This window comes from Brienomyrus brachyistius, chromosome 14, assembly GCF_023856365.1.
Source record: "Brienomyrus brachyistius isolate T26 chromosome 14, BBRACH_0.4, whole genome shotgun sequence".
NCBI lineage: Eukaryota > Metazoa > Chordata > Actinopteri > Osteoglossiformes > Mormyridae > Brienomyrus > Brienomyrus brachyistius.
Window position 1 is genome coordinate 19,315,594 of NC_064546.1, and position 15,816 is coordinate 19,331,409.

Sequence of the window (15,816 nt, forward strand, 5' to 3'; positions counted from 1 at the left end):
GGATCCGGGTTCGAGTCTCCGCCTGGAGTTTGCATGTGCGGAGTTTGCATGTTCTCCCCGTGGTTTCCTCTGGGTACTCCAGGTTCCCCCCACAGTCCAAAAACATGCTGAGGCTAATTGGAGTTGCCGAATTGCCCGTAGGTGTGCATGTGTGAGTGAATGGTGTGTGAGTGTGCCCTGCGATGGGCTGGCCCCAAATCCTGGGTTGTTCCCTGCCTCGTGCCCATCGATTCCGGGATAGGCTCCGGACCCCCCGCGACCCAGTAGGATAAGCGGTTTGGAAAATGGATGGATGGATGGATGGATGGACTTGTTCATAGGAATACATTCCAAATAGGATGCTAGTCCATTCAGGTACTATGCAGAGAACCTACAATAATTTAAGCCACCAGCAGAGGGTGTAAGAGGGTGGGATCACCTTTGTATGGAACAAGCCTTCGTGAAGAAAGATGCCTGTAGTACACATTGATTAACTTCTTTATTACACCATTATTATTTACCATGAGAGTATTTTTGCTCCAGACTAAGATACTAATCCCATTTAATAAAAAAAATGCAAGTACATGAATCCGTAATTTAAATCTTGAAAAATTGCTTGACCATCCATTACTGTCTATTGCCAAATGAGGGAGCTCGTGTTTAAACAATGTACAGTACTGGAAAATTTTCGAACTTCAACTCGTTAAGTAAATTATCCATATTTTGAACACATGCAATTTGCCTTATATAATTTTGTCATGCACTCTCTTAATATTACACAGTAAAATAGTTAGAAATTTTGAGCTTAGAAAAAGCAAGCCCCAATTTATTTATTTATTTTAAGTTCCATCTTCACTATTAAGATATCGAATTATATCTGACAGAGGAGATGCCAATAAGCAATAGAGTTTGCAGCCTCAGACCCGCTTGCCCCCCCCCCCCCCCCCCCCCCTCTCCCCGAACACTGGGTTCGGGTTCCCGTAGCGCTGACTGGTCTCGGCTGCGTCGCTGAAAGAGACGCGAAGGCGTGCTGAACAATTCACTGAATAGCAATGACTACGAGTGTATTCAAACTGGAAAGAAAGGACTCAAAAGACAGAGGGATACGAGGCGACAAGGCTGTCCCTGCAAGAACATTAACATCGGCTTGACAACGCTCCCAGTTCACCGGGATATTTTGTATCAGACTGTGCTCCTGCAGAATTAAACATACTTTTAACTGATTACATGGACTTGCGGTAGCAATAAATTTCACCTGGTTCAGCGATTGATTACCTTCAAGGAAGTAACCGTGGCGAGAAAAACGGTTAGGTTACCACAAACTTATTGCAAATTTGAGACAACACGTGTAATGTTTGAAATATCTGGGAAAATAAGCGGTAGGGCGAAGATACGGATTTTTGCCTCGTTTATTTTGTCGTACTACTTGGAGTACCTGCGGTAAGATGCCTGCGCAGCAGACCTGGTATTGATTTATGATCCAGATCAATGAATCGGGAGGTGTAGTTCCCTGCGATGAAGCATTCCCACCTCTCAGTTCCGAAAACCATGAGCTGCGCTCCCAACGTGGTTAACGAGTGGCTGAAGACCCTCCAGCTCGGCCAGTACTCCGAGTCCTTTTTCGACAACGGCTATGACGATCTCGAAGTGTGTAAGCAGATCGGCGACCCCGACCTGGATGCCATCGGGGTCTTCATCCCCACTCACAGGCAAAGGATCCGAGAAGCGGTGGGGAGACTTAAGGAGGAAGACAAAGATGCGGCCGCCGGGCTTTACTTCACTCTCGAGCCCCTGGCCACCACGGAGGACATCTACACCACGCGCATTGAAAAGCACTATGAGACCAATCTCAAAGGTTCAAAGTCGTGGACCGAATCTAACATGGACCGTCTCGGGAAGACTCAAGGATGTATGTCCGCGGAAAGAAACTTGACCCAGGTCAACTGTAAAGAACCAGTCACCTATCCGAAGCTGAAACTCAAGATATTGATTAGGGATAGACTCATTAAGGATGGGATTAACCTCAGCCAACCGCCCTTCTCTAACAAGGTAAGAGGCGCAGCTACGCCGCATGTGTCGTTTGATCGGGTTCCTTGTGCTCTAGTTGTATTACTTAATTAGATAACCACTGCAGTCGATATTTTGAATCTATGTCACAAAACTTATCGGGGCATCTTGAGTTACATTGTTGCACTTGATGTCTCGTGGTGCAACCAATTTCAGTTTGTTTTTGAAGTCACGATTATGTGGTGCTTATGAATTCGTCAAAAAAGTTAAAGGCTGAAACGTACAATTAAATAGATCCTGGGTTTAATGATCCTCCAGAAATACGAATTTTGTTCGTCCGGTAAAAGAGTAGAATTTACGAAATTTAAGTTCTGCAGGAGCTTAATTGGCAGTTGTATTGGACGTATCGCAAGGACATCAAAGTGTAGTAAGATGTTCTTATGCGGGGTTAAAACTCTCGCTCAAGCAAATGTTGACGTGCACTCCGGAAAAATATCACACAAGGTTGGTTTAGCTATTAATTCCTCTGATTAAGTGTAAAGTCATCTTTCTAAAATGCCAAGGAAATGAAGTATATATGTCTGTCTAAGCTGTCAAACAAGCAACAGATCATTTTTCAGAAGCAGGCTAAATGGTTCTAATCTGCATGGTGTTAGGTTAACCGGGGAACCAACATAGGTTTTACTTAATGAATTTGCTGAAAACGGTCTTTATTGCTTGCATATTTATATGTAGTTGTACTTTAGTCTTGCAATATTTCCGTGCTAATGATCCGTTACAGGGATTCCCATAATTTATTTGGTGGTTGGGCTCAGTTACGCTGAATACCATGAGATGTTGAGCGTTTTGGTCTGGTTAACTTCTGTATGTGGTGACGTTTCTAAATGATCTGTATGTATGACTGTCCTATACCCTTGTGGGGGTCTTATGGATGTTTGCAATAGTTGGATTTGTAAGACCCTCAATTAATTCAGCCCAGCCTGGCAAGTGTATTGCAAACTGTAGTTTTGAACAGCATAAGCTATATTTAGGCTGTATAATGGTTCACAAACTGGTTGTGGGAAATCTGGTTTCTCTGAGGGGAGGGGGGCTTTTCTGGTTGGTTTTCTATTGTGACACATAATAATTGGCTTAACTGCCTCACTCCGCATATAGTGTAAGACATTAAAAATACATAATTGACGAATAAAGTTGAGTGATTCAGGGGATCGGTGCAAAGTACTTTAGCAGTAGCCTCACAGGTGTTGCTGGTTCGAATCCCATCACTGGCTCTCTGTAGGATGTGTGGTGGTTGCACGGTCTGCCTTGGCTTGTGCATGCACTCTGGGTTCTCAGGTTTCCGCCAACAGTCCAAAAACATGCAGTTTATGTGGACTGGAATCTCTAAACCATTATGTGCTATTGTTTGCATCAGTACGTGCCCTGTGATGGACTGGCATCCCCTCCATAGTGATCCCTACCCTGCTTCCTGACTAATGCTCCATTTTCGCTGTGATTCTGTGTTGGTCGGCTTATGGAAAAAGGATGAAATCGTGAATGAAAAAAATACTATCGCTAAGAAGGAAGTTTGCCATGCTGTTTTTAAATGGTATTTTTAAATATTTGTTAGAAATCACATTTGACATTATCCCATGCAAAGTGACATATACCTGAAGGGCAACAGGGCGATTTACACGGATATGTCTACCAGAATGGCAACTCGTAAAATACGAGTGTTTCCGCTCTGTCATGCACGGTACGAGTGGTGCACCGTGGTCTGTCGGATTCCAGCGGCTTGTGGCCGCAGCGGACTGGAAGCGCTGCCATGGCTACGGAAGGTCCGTGAGGGTGGCGGGATGGTAAGGCAATGAGACTGTATTATCCACCACCGCAGTCGCTAATATTGTACAAGCTTTTCATTTATACCCTCGTACGGTATAAATCTCCTCTCTTGGGGGGGGGTCATCCCCCCCAGTCTTCTCCTCCTCTCAATTCGGGTCTAAGCGTCCCCTGAAAGCCTTGTTTGTGTTGGTGCTGCCTAAGTACCGCTTAAAGGAAGCGCAGCGACCCGGGAAACGTGCGAACAAGGAGCGTCGTCCTACAGGAGACAGAAGTGTCATGGGGGGGGTGAAGTCTTGGAGAGGACAGCGGTCTGAGTCCTTGGGAAACAAAAACGTCCAGCAGTTAAAGACCAATAGCGACCAGTAGATGTACACGCCCCTTGCCCTTAAAAAGATCACTCCTCTCAACGTTTCTCTTCAAAGGTTTTTTTTTCTGATCGCCGTGTGTGATGGGTATCTCAAAGACATCTCAAGACCAGCCTCTCAAGTTCTTTGGCTTTCCTGACAGAAACCGCCGCGGGGGTGGGCTGGGAGGATCCAGAGACCAGCTTCCGTGATAAAAGCCCGGTTGTCATTAGCAACACACAATTTGACTGAATTTGATGTTGCCAGAAGCTGGTTTGTAGAGAGCTACTCGAGCGTTTACCCAAAGAAAACTTACCATCCACTTAAAATCTTTATTTTATGTAAAATAAGCTCCATATTAAGATGAAAAGGAATTTTATGTGAAAGCAATTGACAGCTTGCAAATTGCTCAAAAGATGAAAAAAAAAAATGTGAGAGTGGCGTGGCATCACCTCTTTGTTGCGGAATATTTTCAAAATGAAGATACTGGTAATTTGTAAGCTGTTGTACTCTCAGGAATTGAATTCTCACGTAGTGGGGTTGCTCAGCACATACAATTTAATCAAAGTCTATTAAAAGTGAAGCGTTTTAACTATAAGGCCAAATGTTAATATAAAGGTCAGAAATTTGCCTCAACTTGTCTATATGAAGGGGGGGGGCACTTGTTGATTAATAAGGCGAACATTTCCACGAATTTACTTACTGCAGCAGCACTGAGTTGACACATTAGTGGGCTGTCACTTTATTGCCATCTGCACCATTATTAATGCCCATTATTTATCACCCTGATGTTTTTGTTTGTTTATTCGCTCGTTCATGTTACTTGTGTGCAACTCTTGCTTCCAGCATTGGCTAAAATTGTAGACTTTCCATCATTGTGAACATTTTATATTTTGTGTTGATCAGAATCAGGATCAAATTTATTGGTATAACAGATTTATAAGTATGTTAACTCACACAATGAATTTGGTTCCAGCTAATTGTGTCTCTCAAGCTATGCAAACAATATACAGACGATTAGCATATACCTTATGTATGTTTCACCTTATACTGTACATGTTGTTGTTATACCTTGATTTTTTTTTTTTTTACTTCTCCTGTCCTGCATGCTGCACCACAGTCCTGTGGCATGTTTCTTCATGTCAGTGTATGTTGTGCTGCGTCACGCTGTATCCTTGGTGTGACAATGAAACCCCGCTAGGTTTGACTGTAACTGTAAGAGCTAAAATCCACCCAGACCAAAGAGCTCTCCTTTATTGTGGCGTTTAAGGTCCACGGCAGTGAGGCTAGACAAATGGGAGTGACGAGCAGAGCTAATTCACGCCTTGGCTGAAATCTCCCGCCTTTCTTCTCCTTGAAAGATCATCTGCCTCTTTGTTGTCGATGAGACTCGTCCTCTGTGAAATGGCTAGGCGAATTATGGGGCTTTTTCTTCCTCTTAAAAGGAAGGCAGCTGTGTTCTGCCATATGTGTCAGGGTGTGGAGGATGGGATAGGTATCTCTCGATAGCCCCTCATATCTCGTATTAAGATACTTCTTTGTGATTGGACCTCTTTGGTCTAAGCCCTCCTCTCAGCACTGGTCATGCCACAGCTGTGTCGATTTGCCACATTTAGATGTCTGTGTTGCAGAATACTGAAGTCCATCACGTGAGACCTTTAGAATTCAATATTTCCACTGAATCTGGAAAATGTCTGTATTAAATTTTATAAATATATGAATAGATTATGATTCATTTGCGTTTCAAATGCAGCGTATGCTTAACATTTTGCTCAGCTAGGAGAGTTGCATCCTTTTTAATTTTATCCCATAATGCTTTTGTGCTTGCTTCCGATTCCTTAATGAGCTACCTATTACAAGTCTGGTCAAGTTGCAAGTCCTGTCCCTTAATCAGTGTGCCACCTCCACGCCCCCCTCCCCCAACCACCCAACCAAATTTAATATAGCACATTAAATTGGGTTCTTCCAGGATGGAACTATTTATTATGCCTCCCTCTTTCAGGATTGCAGACGGACACTTTGGCAAGCCTTTTATCCAAAGCAACTTACAGATATTCGCAGATTAATGCTGTATCATGAAAATTAAACAATGAGCTCTGTATCTGCCAGAATTTACACGTGCGATTACAAATTAAGTGGGATCACAGAGGAAGTTTGACATCTTCCTTCTTAAAGGGTCGGCCACTTGTCCCATCTGTGGTGCTGCAAAGTGTTTGAGATCTATAACCTAGCATCGCGGCTCCTTTCTCCTGTCAGCACTTGCCTTTACCTTCTTAATCCACCGCTTTTCGACAGCTGAGTCTCACCGAGTCGACGCAGCGCTGCGTCAACGGCCGACATCTGTCTGCAGCCCGAGGAATTGGCAGCTGGGGGATTGTACATCAAACCCCAATCTTTCTTTTCTCGCACCATCGAGTGGACGGGACAGCAGCGATCCATTAGTGATGCCCCCAGCCCAGTCGGCCTGCTTTTCAGCACCACTTTTCCCCGTAAATGAAAATGCTTTTTTCCAAAAATGCATTTTTAGCTAAATCCCTTTGCCAATAGCCTCCAACCGTGGACAGCAAGCCCTGTTTAATTCCTAATGCAGTTTTTTTTTTGTGTTTTTCAGATTAGTGGAGGTTATATGTCGGTCATACGCAGTATTACATAAATTCCCCAGTTTCCTGTGAAGTAATTTCTGTTCAGCATTGCAACGCTTTCCTCATGTATCGCTCTGGAGTGTAAAGAGCTGGATCAGAGCCAGCTGTTGGTCCCCAAGTGAACAATAACCTGCAATCCGCCATGGAAGCTTCTCCCCTCCAGATGTTCCCATTCATGGGGTTTCTGTAAATAGCATCATCTGCGAGTCGACCGTTTAGAATCCTCGACGCTGTGGCTGAGTCCCAGGCCTGTGTTCTGCATGACCCCCCTACTGGGTTCATTAGTGCCTTATTGGTCAGGGCTGCAGACCCCCTTCTCTGGAGGGGGAAACTTCATCCTGCTCCATTTTGATGAGGAAAGTGTTTAGGGTTGGGTCATAGTGGGCGGGGGAACAGAGGGGTTGCCGGCACAAAGGATGCTGAAGTCTCCATCTGTGAAGAAAAAGAAAGGAATTCAGAATCTACCATTGTACTTCTGTTTATTTGAATTGCAGACTGAAGGCAATAAGCAAGCATGTCTTTGTACAATATTGGCACGACAATAAAACAAACTTAAACAAACGTTCTGTTCTAGGATCAGTGTAAAAATGCACATTCGCCAGCAGATCTGCAACCTGGCATCTGCCGTCTTCCGAATGTGTCGTGTGCTAATGCTTTGTGGTGTTTTCGAACCTTTGGAGCTGGGTGCTGTTGTGACTCCAGTGGTTTCCGGAATGATCCGCCGCATGGCCGGGTGAGGAATCCCGAGCTGTGTGTTCATTATCGCGCCCGCCGGTCCGGCGAGGGTCGGTCTCACCGTGCTCCTCAGAAACTGAGACCGACAATAAGGGGCCGTTAGGTTACCCACGTGGGCGGGTGTCGCTTCCTGACACATTTCATGACTGGGTGATGAATGCTTCACACCGAATCCAAGTGGGAAGAGATGGTCAGCGGGGGGGGGGGGGGGGGGGGGAGGTGACAGGCTGTAATTACAGGGTGAGATGCTCCTGACAGGTAATGAGTGTGTGGACATCCATCAGCAGCTGTGTGCAGGAGTGATTAAGGAGATGGACCTGAGATTTTATGTCCATATCAAAGGATCTGTCTGTCTGTCTGTCTGTCAGCCTGTCTATACATGCCTTCTCATGTATCTTGTTACGTTTCAGTGTTTCACATCTATTACTAACTTATTTACTGAAACTTACTGTATTATCTTTCCATCTATCTGCTAACCTCTAATCCTGGTCTGTGTTCTGGAGGAGCCTTCTTACAATGTAATAAAGTATCATATCCTATTACGTGTTGTTCTATATCCCCCCTGTTCTTCATCTCCACTGAATGATTTCAGTTGGGGGAGGGGTGGCCTGTGGCTTGGTGCGTTAGGGTGCTGTGCCTGTGAGCAGTAGGTTCAAATCCCAAAGTCAGCAGAGTGATTTTGGTTTTGGTCCCCTGATCAAGGCGCTCAACCCCTTGGTGCTCTAGACCAGGGTTCCCCCGGTTCCCAGTTCAGTCCTAGAGGGCCCAAATCCAACAAAGTTTGCGGATTTCCCAGCAGAAATGCATCTTAATCAGCTGATTTGCCCGGTTTAGTAGGCGTGTCTGAGTAGGGAATTCTGCAAAGCGCGTCGCAACCTTGCCCTCAAGGACCAGAATTATGGAACCCTGCTCTAGGGACAGGCTGACCCATGCTTTCTCAAAAAAACGTGTCAATTTGGGGAAAAATTGTCAGAAAAATCAGATGAGAAATGAATTGTAAGATTCCTTAATTGGGGGAGAGGACCTCTGAGCATAGGCTAACCCTTTTAGCATTCTTTGCACTTTGCAGGTAACTTTAGGCTTATTAGAATCCCCCTTTGTGCTCGCCGAGCCAGCTTGGAAGAAGGGAGGGTCTGCTGGACACAGTCATGACAGTGTTAATATGGAATGGTGGGGGGGGGCTTCTACCCCCCGTCATGGCCGCCGAGATGGCTGCGCTCCTAGCCGAAGCTAACAGGGTAGCCACAACCCCTCCATGTCCACATCCCACGGGAGACGGGGGCAGACATTGCAATCCAGCCAGCACACACCCGCCTGACACACTTAATATGCTCAACCCCCCTCCCTCCCCCCCCAGCAATAAGCCACAGAGACTCGCTCTAATCTCTCCGCGGTGAATTGCAGCCCGTCAAGATGTGAGGGCGAAAGGCTTTTCCCCCGACAGTGCTGGGTTCCCAAAATCACACCTGAGACCAGTTCAGTCCCCCCCCCTGTTTTTTCCCCCAAATCTTATCCCTTACAGCAGCATCTTATATCTCCTTATCCTGAGCTGGGGGGGCTCCAGACAATCCCACTCAGCACACGCTGCACCCCGGATGGGATATCAATTCATACTTTCAGCACCTGTGTTTCAATCTTTTTGCCTGACAGGATCATGCTGTAATATATTTCAGTATGACTAAGTATATTTCAACTGTCGTGAAAACAGCACAAGGTTCGGCTGGATCAGAGCCGCCTTCACTGGATCATCTTCACAAGATCATGAAGGACACTGCACACCCTGAACGCCATCTGTTTGAGCTCCTCCCACTAGGCAGGCACCATAGGTCAATCCGCACACACACAAATAGATTTAAAAACAGCTTCTTCCCAAAAGCTGTGGATCTCTTGGATCCAGACACCTTCCCATTCTGACCGACTGATGTGCCACTATTAGTTGTGTATGTGCAATATTACTTGGCTGTCGTTTCAAGCCAGCGATTATGTGTAATATTTTACACCAGACATACTCTTTTATTGCACATCTGTCACACCGCCCCCTTTCTGAATTTCTGTTGCTGATGCTTTTTGCACTCTGATGTTAGTGGTATTTTTATATTTCATATTGCCTGTATTTTATATTTAATGCTTGTGTTTTGTATTTTTGCATGGTGGATATTTTTTATATTCCTGTCTATTGTTTGCATACATGTGAAGTTTTAAATATAAATGCACCATTCGAGGCTGATACGGTTGCATATTCGTTATGCTTGCACAATGACAATATAGTTCTTGAATACTTGAGTACATGCTTTGGGCATTAGGAGAGCTACACTAAAGGGTTCATTTGTCACCCAATTCTTTGCTAAAGTGCTGCAGGCAGCCCTTCAGTAACTGTGGTGAGTCACTGGAATCAGGGCACAGAGGGCTGTGTGTGTGTGTGTGTGTGTGTGTGTGTGTTGTCCCCATTCATGTTCTGATCTCAGTACAGCTCTGACAAATACCAGAGTTCTTTGTTTTGGAGAAACAGACATGTAATCGAATTCACGGTAGAGCCGAAGGATGAATCATCGAATCTCTTAATAATAATTTGCCTTTTTAATTCATCAGTGCATTTTCCGGAGCCCACTGATCTGCCCAGGACCTGCAGGTGATCTCAGGAAGCAGCCGCAGACGAGATATGGGTCTTAAATCGGAATCATATGCTCATGTTCAATTTATTGGTTTTTGACAGTGAGAGGAATTCCATGGCAACACAAAGGGGACATAAGAAAGATGTTTGTATACACAAACCAGGGACTGGAGATGGACCTGCAGATGCAGAGACGGACCTTGACGATACCATCTCTACTTTGTCAGTTATGGCCGTCTTCCTTTAAAGAGCTCCCATAATTCTTCAACCCCAGCCCTTTATGGATTCAAATTTGTCTCTTCCTGTAGTTGACAGCCTTTTGCCATTTGTGTGAAATGTAGTGCTGGTGAATGAATAAGTGACTTGAAGACAGGACAGTGCCGCACGTTTTCTCTGTCTATCCTGCTTGTGGGAACGGTGCCTGTCTTTTTGTTTCCATTCACAAATGCGTGGCAAGCATTCAGCAATATATCATTGTACTTAACTTAGTGAAACATTGCGTTCATTTATTTAGTAGATGCTTTCATCCAAAGTGACATAGAATCGAGAGAGCAGGGTCAGCCAGTCGCTGGAATGAATGTGGTTAAGGGCTTTGCTCAAGCAGGGACGGATTATGGGTTGTGTGGGCCCCTGGGCAAAACGTTCGTGAGGCCCCCCCCCCAGCACCACCACAACCACCACAATTCAAGGGCCCTTGGCAGCCAAACGCCCTCCCTATAGGGTCAGCCTTCCGATTAAACTGACATCAATCTAACCCACAGAGCCACACACTGCCCCCAACAGTCACGATCTGTCATATGTACATGTTTTCAGCACAGTGGCAAGGAGAAGGGAGATAAAATCACTGGAGAGAGGAGTTACCTCACAGTTTGTGCTGTTCTTGGGCTGAGAGTAGCCCATGGTATTTCTAGCAGGTTCCTGATAAATTTCAAGCATCACCGTTAAAGGAACTTAAAAGGAGAACAATGGCGCTGTCTCAGAGACAATGACGGGTCGTAAAACCTTTCTACCGGTGACCATTACGGTGTAGCACAGGATGCAGAGGTGTATGACTGACTCAGTACTTCACGTGAAGTATTTCTCCTAAGAAGGCCAGAAGAGTTCTCTGGGGAAAAAGGGACACTGTTAGTGTTTAGTGACCGAGCAACAAAAAAGCAACTTTGCATACAGAAGTTTACAACTGAGCGAGTACATACTGTATAGACAGGCACCCAAACAGGAAATTGAGGTGAGGGGAAGTTAAGTTCCGTGCCTGTGAGCACAAGGATTATCCAGGCTTTGAATAAAAAAAAAGCTGTATTGCATTAAAATTAAGGTGCTTTAGAATTTGGCTTCTTAAGCACATTTCCCAGAGTTGGCTCACAATAGGCTTTGTCACCCCTGAGGCAGAATAGGCATTTGAGGGAGGATTGGTCATTTTAAGATGTTCCACCAAAGCTAAATATCTTGTGTGCTTAAAGAGTTTGGTACATTGTGCTGGTGTCAGTGAACAATGGAATCAATAAGAATGTGTCTTTTGTGACGGTGAAACAACAGTTAAGTACACTGCCTGGCCAAAAAAAATAAAAAATCCCACACTTTAATATTTCGTTGGACCACATTTAGCCTTGATTATGGTGCACATTCGTCAGTGCTTTGTTTCCACGTGCTTATGCAACATCTCAACGTTTTGTTTTTTTTTTCTCATCCAGATTTGCATTAATGTCTCGTTGAGATCTTGTATCGATGATAGGTGAGTTGAATCACTCCATAAAGTCTTCTTCAGCACATCCCTGAATGACTCGTTGACAATTCAAGCCCGATGAATCTTGGCATTATCGTTCTGGAATATGGCCATGCTGTTAGGAAAGAGAAAAATCCATCGGTGAGAGAACCGGGCCGTTCAGGAGTTTCAAGTACTCGGCTCACTTCACTTTATTGCTGCATTACATTGCTGAACTGTAATAATGATCCAATCATTGGCTCGTAAGGACTCGCTGTTTTAAATTCAAATGGTGACCATTGTTTGTACATTGTATGTTAATACTATTAAACGAAATGTTAGTAATCGGAAAATTATGTTATGGTGTTTGTTAGTTATATTTCATTACGTGAAACTTTCTGCCTTGTTGGTTGAAGTTTTTTTTTTTCCCTCTCCTCCATGCACTCCTCACCCGGTGAAGCAGAAAATAACGCTGCAGATTGGAGAATGATCGCGGGCTGTAAAGTCTCCGAACTAGCGGGCTGCTTATCTGCAGACATATTTTCAGCCCCGTTTCAGCTGTGTAGCAGATGTTCATGTTTGTCCACGGGGCATGCGCTTCGCAGAGGTTACATCGCGGAGTAGGCGCTGGGATGATCGCGTCGTTCGCTGGAATAAAAAGCCATTCAAAGCTTATTTTCCCAGATTGGCAGACTGCCCTTTGCGCACACTTGAGGATTTATGTAAATCCCTGAATGGTGCATTGAATAGTCGAAGCAATAATAAGTACATACAGTATACAATGTATACAAAAGATGCCAACCAACTGGCCTCTTACACTGTGTTCAAGTAACGAAGGAAACCTTTAACGGTCTAATCTTGGCACCAAACTAAAGCTTTTTTTTTTTAAGCAAGCATGTCTTGGGGTGTAGAAGTAGGTTTTTAACTAACAAATAAGTATATCAGGCACATAGAGTACATAGTGTTTTTATGAATTCAGAGGAGAGAAGAAATTAAAGGAAATGACAGTATTAAACGTTAGATGACTTTCATCACAAAAGATACTAAATTCTTCATAATCACAGTTCCAAGATCATTTCACTCGGCTTTTGGTAAAGCATTAAATAAAGTTTCACCAAACACTAGCAGTGGGGGAGATTACAAACAAGCCTTGTTTTATTTTCGACTTGTTTTATTTATAGATTATGACACGTTTTACACTGGAATCCCACCCAGGGTGTTTCCTATAGCCTTGTCCCCTTTGTTTACTGGGATAAACCCAGTTTGCCCACATCCTTGTTCTGAGTATGTGGGTAACGGCAGGTCTGTCCTTGATGTCCATCTCGTATCCTTTTATCACAAAGCAAACAATCCTTTTTGTCAGTGACAGACATTCGTTAGCGTCGTCCAATAGGCGCGCGGTTCCCACAGACCCGCCACAGAAGCATCCGTCTTCATTTGTGAGGTAGACATCTTATTTACGAAGTGTTTTTAAGCATAATTGTTTGCCCCCCCGACGCCTGCATGTGTGTAAGCGGACAAATGGGAGTGTGTTTGGGGGGGGCGCTTTGGAGCTGTAGGCAAAGTGCCTCCCCCCATACCTCATTTCATGGTGTACTGGGCCGGCCTTCTCCCTAAAACACTGCTATTTCTCCAGTGCATTTCAACACCAGATGCTCCCCCCTTACTTATTCCTGCATAGATGCATCCTACCAAGGCCAACTCGACTTCCCGCATTACTGCTTGTCACACAGCGGGTCGTACCATGGGAGGAATGGGGGAGTGGCAAATGCAGCCTTGGGATACAGTACCAGAGAAGAAAAATGGGGGGATTCTGGCACCAATGTCATGTGATCAAAGTGATTTTACCATGATCTCATCACTATTGGGGGCCCCCAGTGAGTGAAATAAAAACACACCATTTCATGCGACCCCGTGTTTCAGTGTCCAATAAACAGCTCTGCAGCACCGCCAGTCCGATTATCAGGCCCCCTTGCTAACGGCTAAGCTACATCCTGGCCTCCCATCGCGGTTCTATGACACCGTCAGCATTTCACGGCCAGCTCAGGATGTGGCTACTTGTTTCCCGTACTGTGTGAAATAAGTGCAGCTAAGTTATGTCACGTCATGGGGACCAAAATGACCAAAGATTTATTTCAATATCTCTCTGTCCAGGAACTTAACATAAACCAACAGGATTTTGTGTGAGCTGGAAGGACCTCCCAGAAAAAACAAACTTGAACACACAAGACTTAAACGCAGGACAAGATCCGCGTGTCTGGCATTGGCTGAAATGACCATCAAACAGACCTGTATACAAAACAGACAAACCTGTCTATATAAATGCAGGAACTAAGCACAGGGGGTGGGAATCCGACCCAGCCAAAGGGGTGAGCAGCTTCTTGAGGATTACTTTTGGGTTTTGGGTACTAATGAATAATAGCTGACTTGTAAGTGATGTATTATGTTACTACAATGGTAATTTATACTGCACACCTGTCCTGCTCCGAGCCTGTTTAAATACAGGCTTTTGGATTAAGTCCCACTCTAAATAGCAGCGATTGGTGATACCCCTAATTTTCTTTTTGATTCAGTGCCATGTAATATCAAGGTTCTATCCAAATACAGGTATTACATTCCTGCCCCGTTGCGGCCCCTACCTGTCACAGGGCAGGTCTTAGTTTGCATCATTAGTTTGCAGGGCTGACATCCCTCCTTATTTGAATGCCCACAGATGTTTCAGTTTTAGTTCCTGTTTAGAAGATTGCTTGTATTTCTACAAGTCAAAGACTTGTTGATGCCATCGTCACTGTGTGTGCGTTGCACATTACTGAGCGTGAGCAAGAGAGTGCGAGCGAGTGAGCTGTCCCGTGCCCCACCCCTCACAGGCAGGCCAGCCCATGCCCCGCCCCTAACAGGTAGGCAGGTAGGCTGCCTCATGCTCCGCCCCTCACAGGCAGGCAGGCCGCCCCATGCTCCACCCCTCACAGGCAGGCAGGCAGGCCACCCCGTGCCCCGCCCCTCGCAGGCAGGCAGGCTGCCCCATTCAGCCATCTATCCAGTGCCCCTGAGGTGTTTTTGGGAGGGGTTAAGGACCTTGCTCAAGGGCCCAATAGAGATGTGGCTACTCTGCTGAGCACAGGATTCAAACCGGCTTTCAATCACAGGCACAGACACCTAACCGACTGAGCCACACTCTGGCCAACAAACAATATCGAGTGAAATACCAGCTGCCTCCAGTCCCCTGTCCTTCATAATGACAGACAGCAAGAATTAGCTCAGTGTAACGGCACCCAGAAAAAAACGAGCAGGGATTGGATGGTGGTACCCGGGGTGAATAGACGGGCCTGGCCCAGCAGACACCGACCCCACCACCAAAGCATGTGCTTTTATCCATGACAAATGAAGTTCTGATCCATTTATTCACAGCAAGAGGTACCTATTGATTACTATATACTTCCTCAGCAAGCATAAGGCTGAAATCATGGCAGCTTAATTCATCTTACTCCCGTTAATGCCATTTATTTACAGTGAGAAGTACAGAGTTATACAGAGCATAAAACAATGCGAGCTTCACACACGTGTTAACATGTATGACCGTCAAACTGAAGATAAATGCGGACACGGAGGAGAGGAAGATAAAGGCCAGCAGAAGAGAAAGTCAGGCTGGTTACAGTTCTGGGGAGTATTTTTCTCACAAATGCTCATCAAAAAATGAAACTAAGGACAAGAGACGCTCCAAACATGGCGAAGGCCCATTTGGAAAGGAAGAGGCTCGTTTGCATTTAGTAATAAATCCCCTGTCGTTTCTCGGGAGAAAAGAATCATTCCTGGTGCAACCTCCATGCGCCGAAGACCTTCCCAGTGGTCAGGTGACGATTTGTACACACCCGGCTTGTTGTCACGTCATCAAGTGACATCCGTGACCTTACCGAAGGTCAGCTACTCGAGTCGGAAGTAAAGGTCAGACTCGTAATAAATTTAAGCTGGATGGGA

At 45.2% G+C, this 15,816-nt stretch overlaps 1 protein-coding gene across 1 annotated transcript in view; it reads left to right on the plus strand.

Moving 5' to 3' along the window:
- The first annotated feature begins 963 nt into the window (after nt 1-963).
- Nucleotides 964-15,816, plus strand: part of sash1b (SAM and SH3 domain containing 1b) — a 92,401-nt gene continuing 77,548 nt past the window's right edge. The window contains 1 exon segment of the mRNA XM_048973832.1: nt 964-2,028. Coding sequence (XP_048829789.1) covers nt 1,528-2,028 — 501 coding nt within the window. The 5' untranslated portion in view covers nt 964-1,527.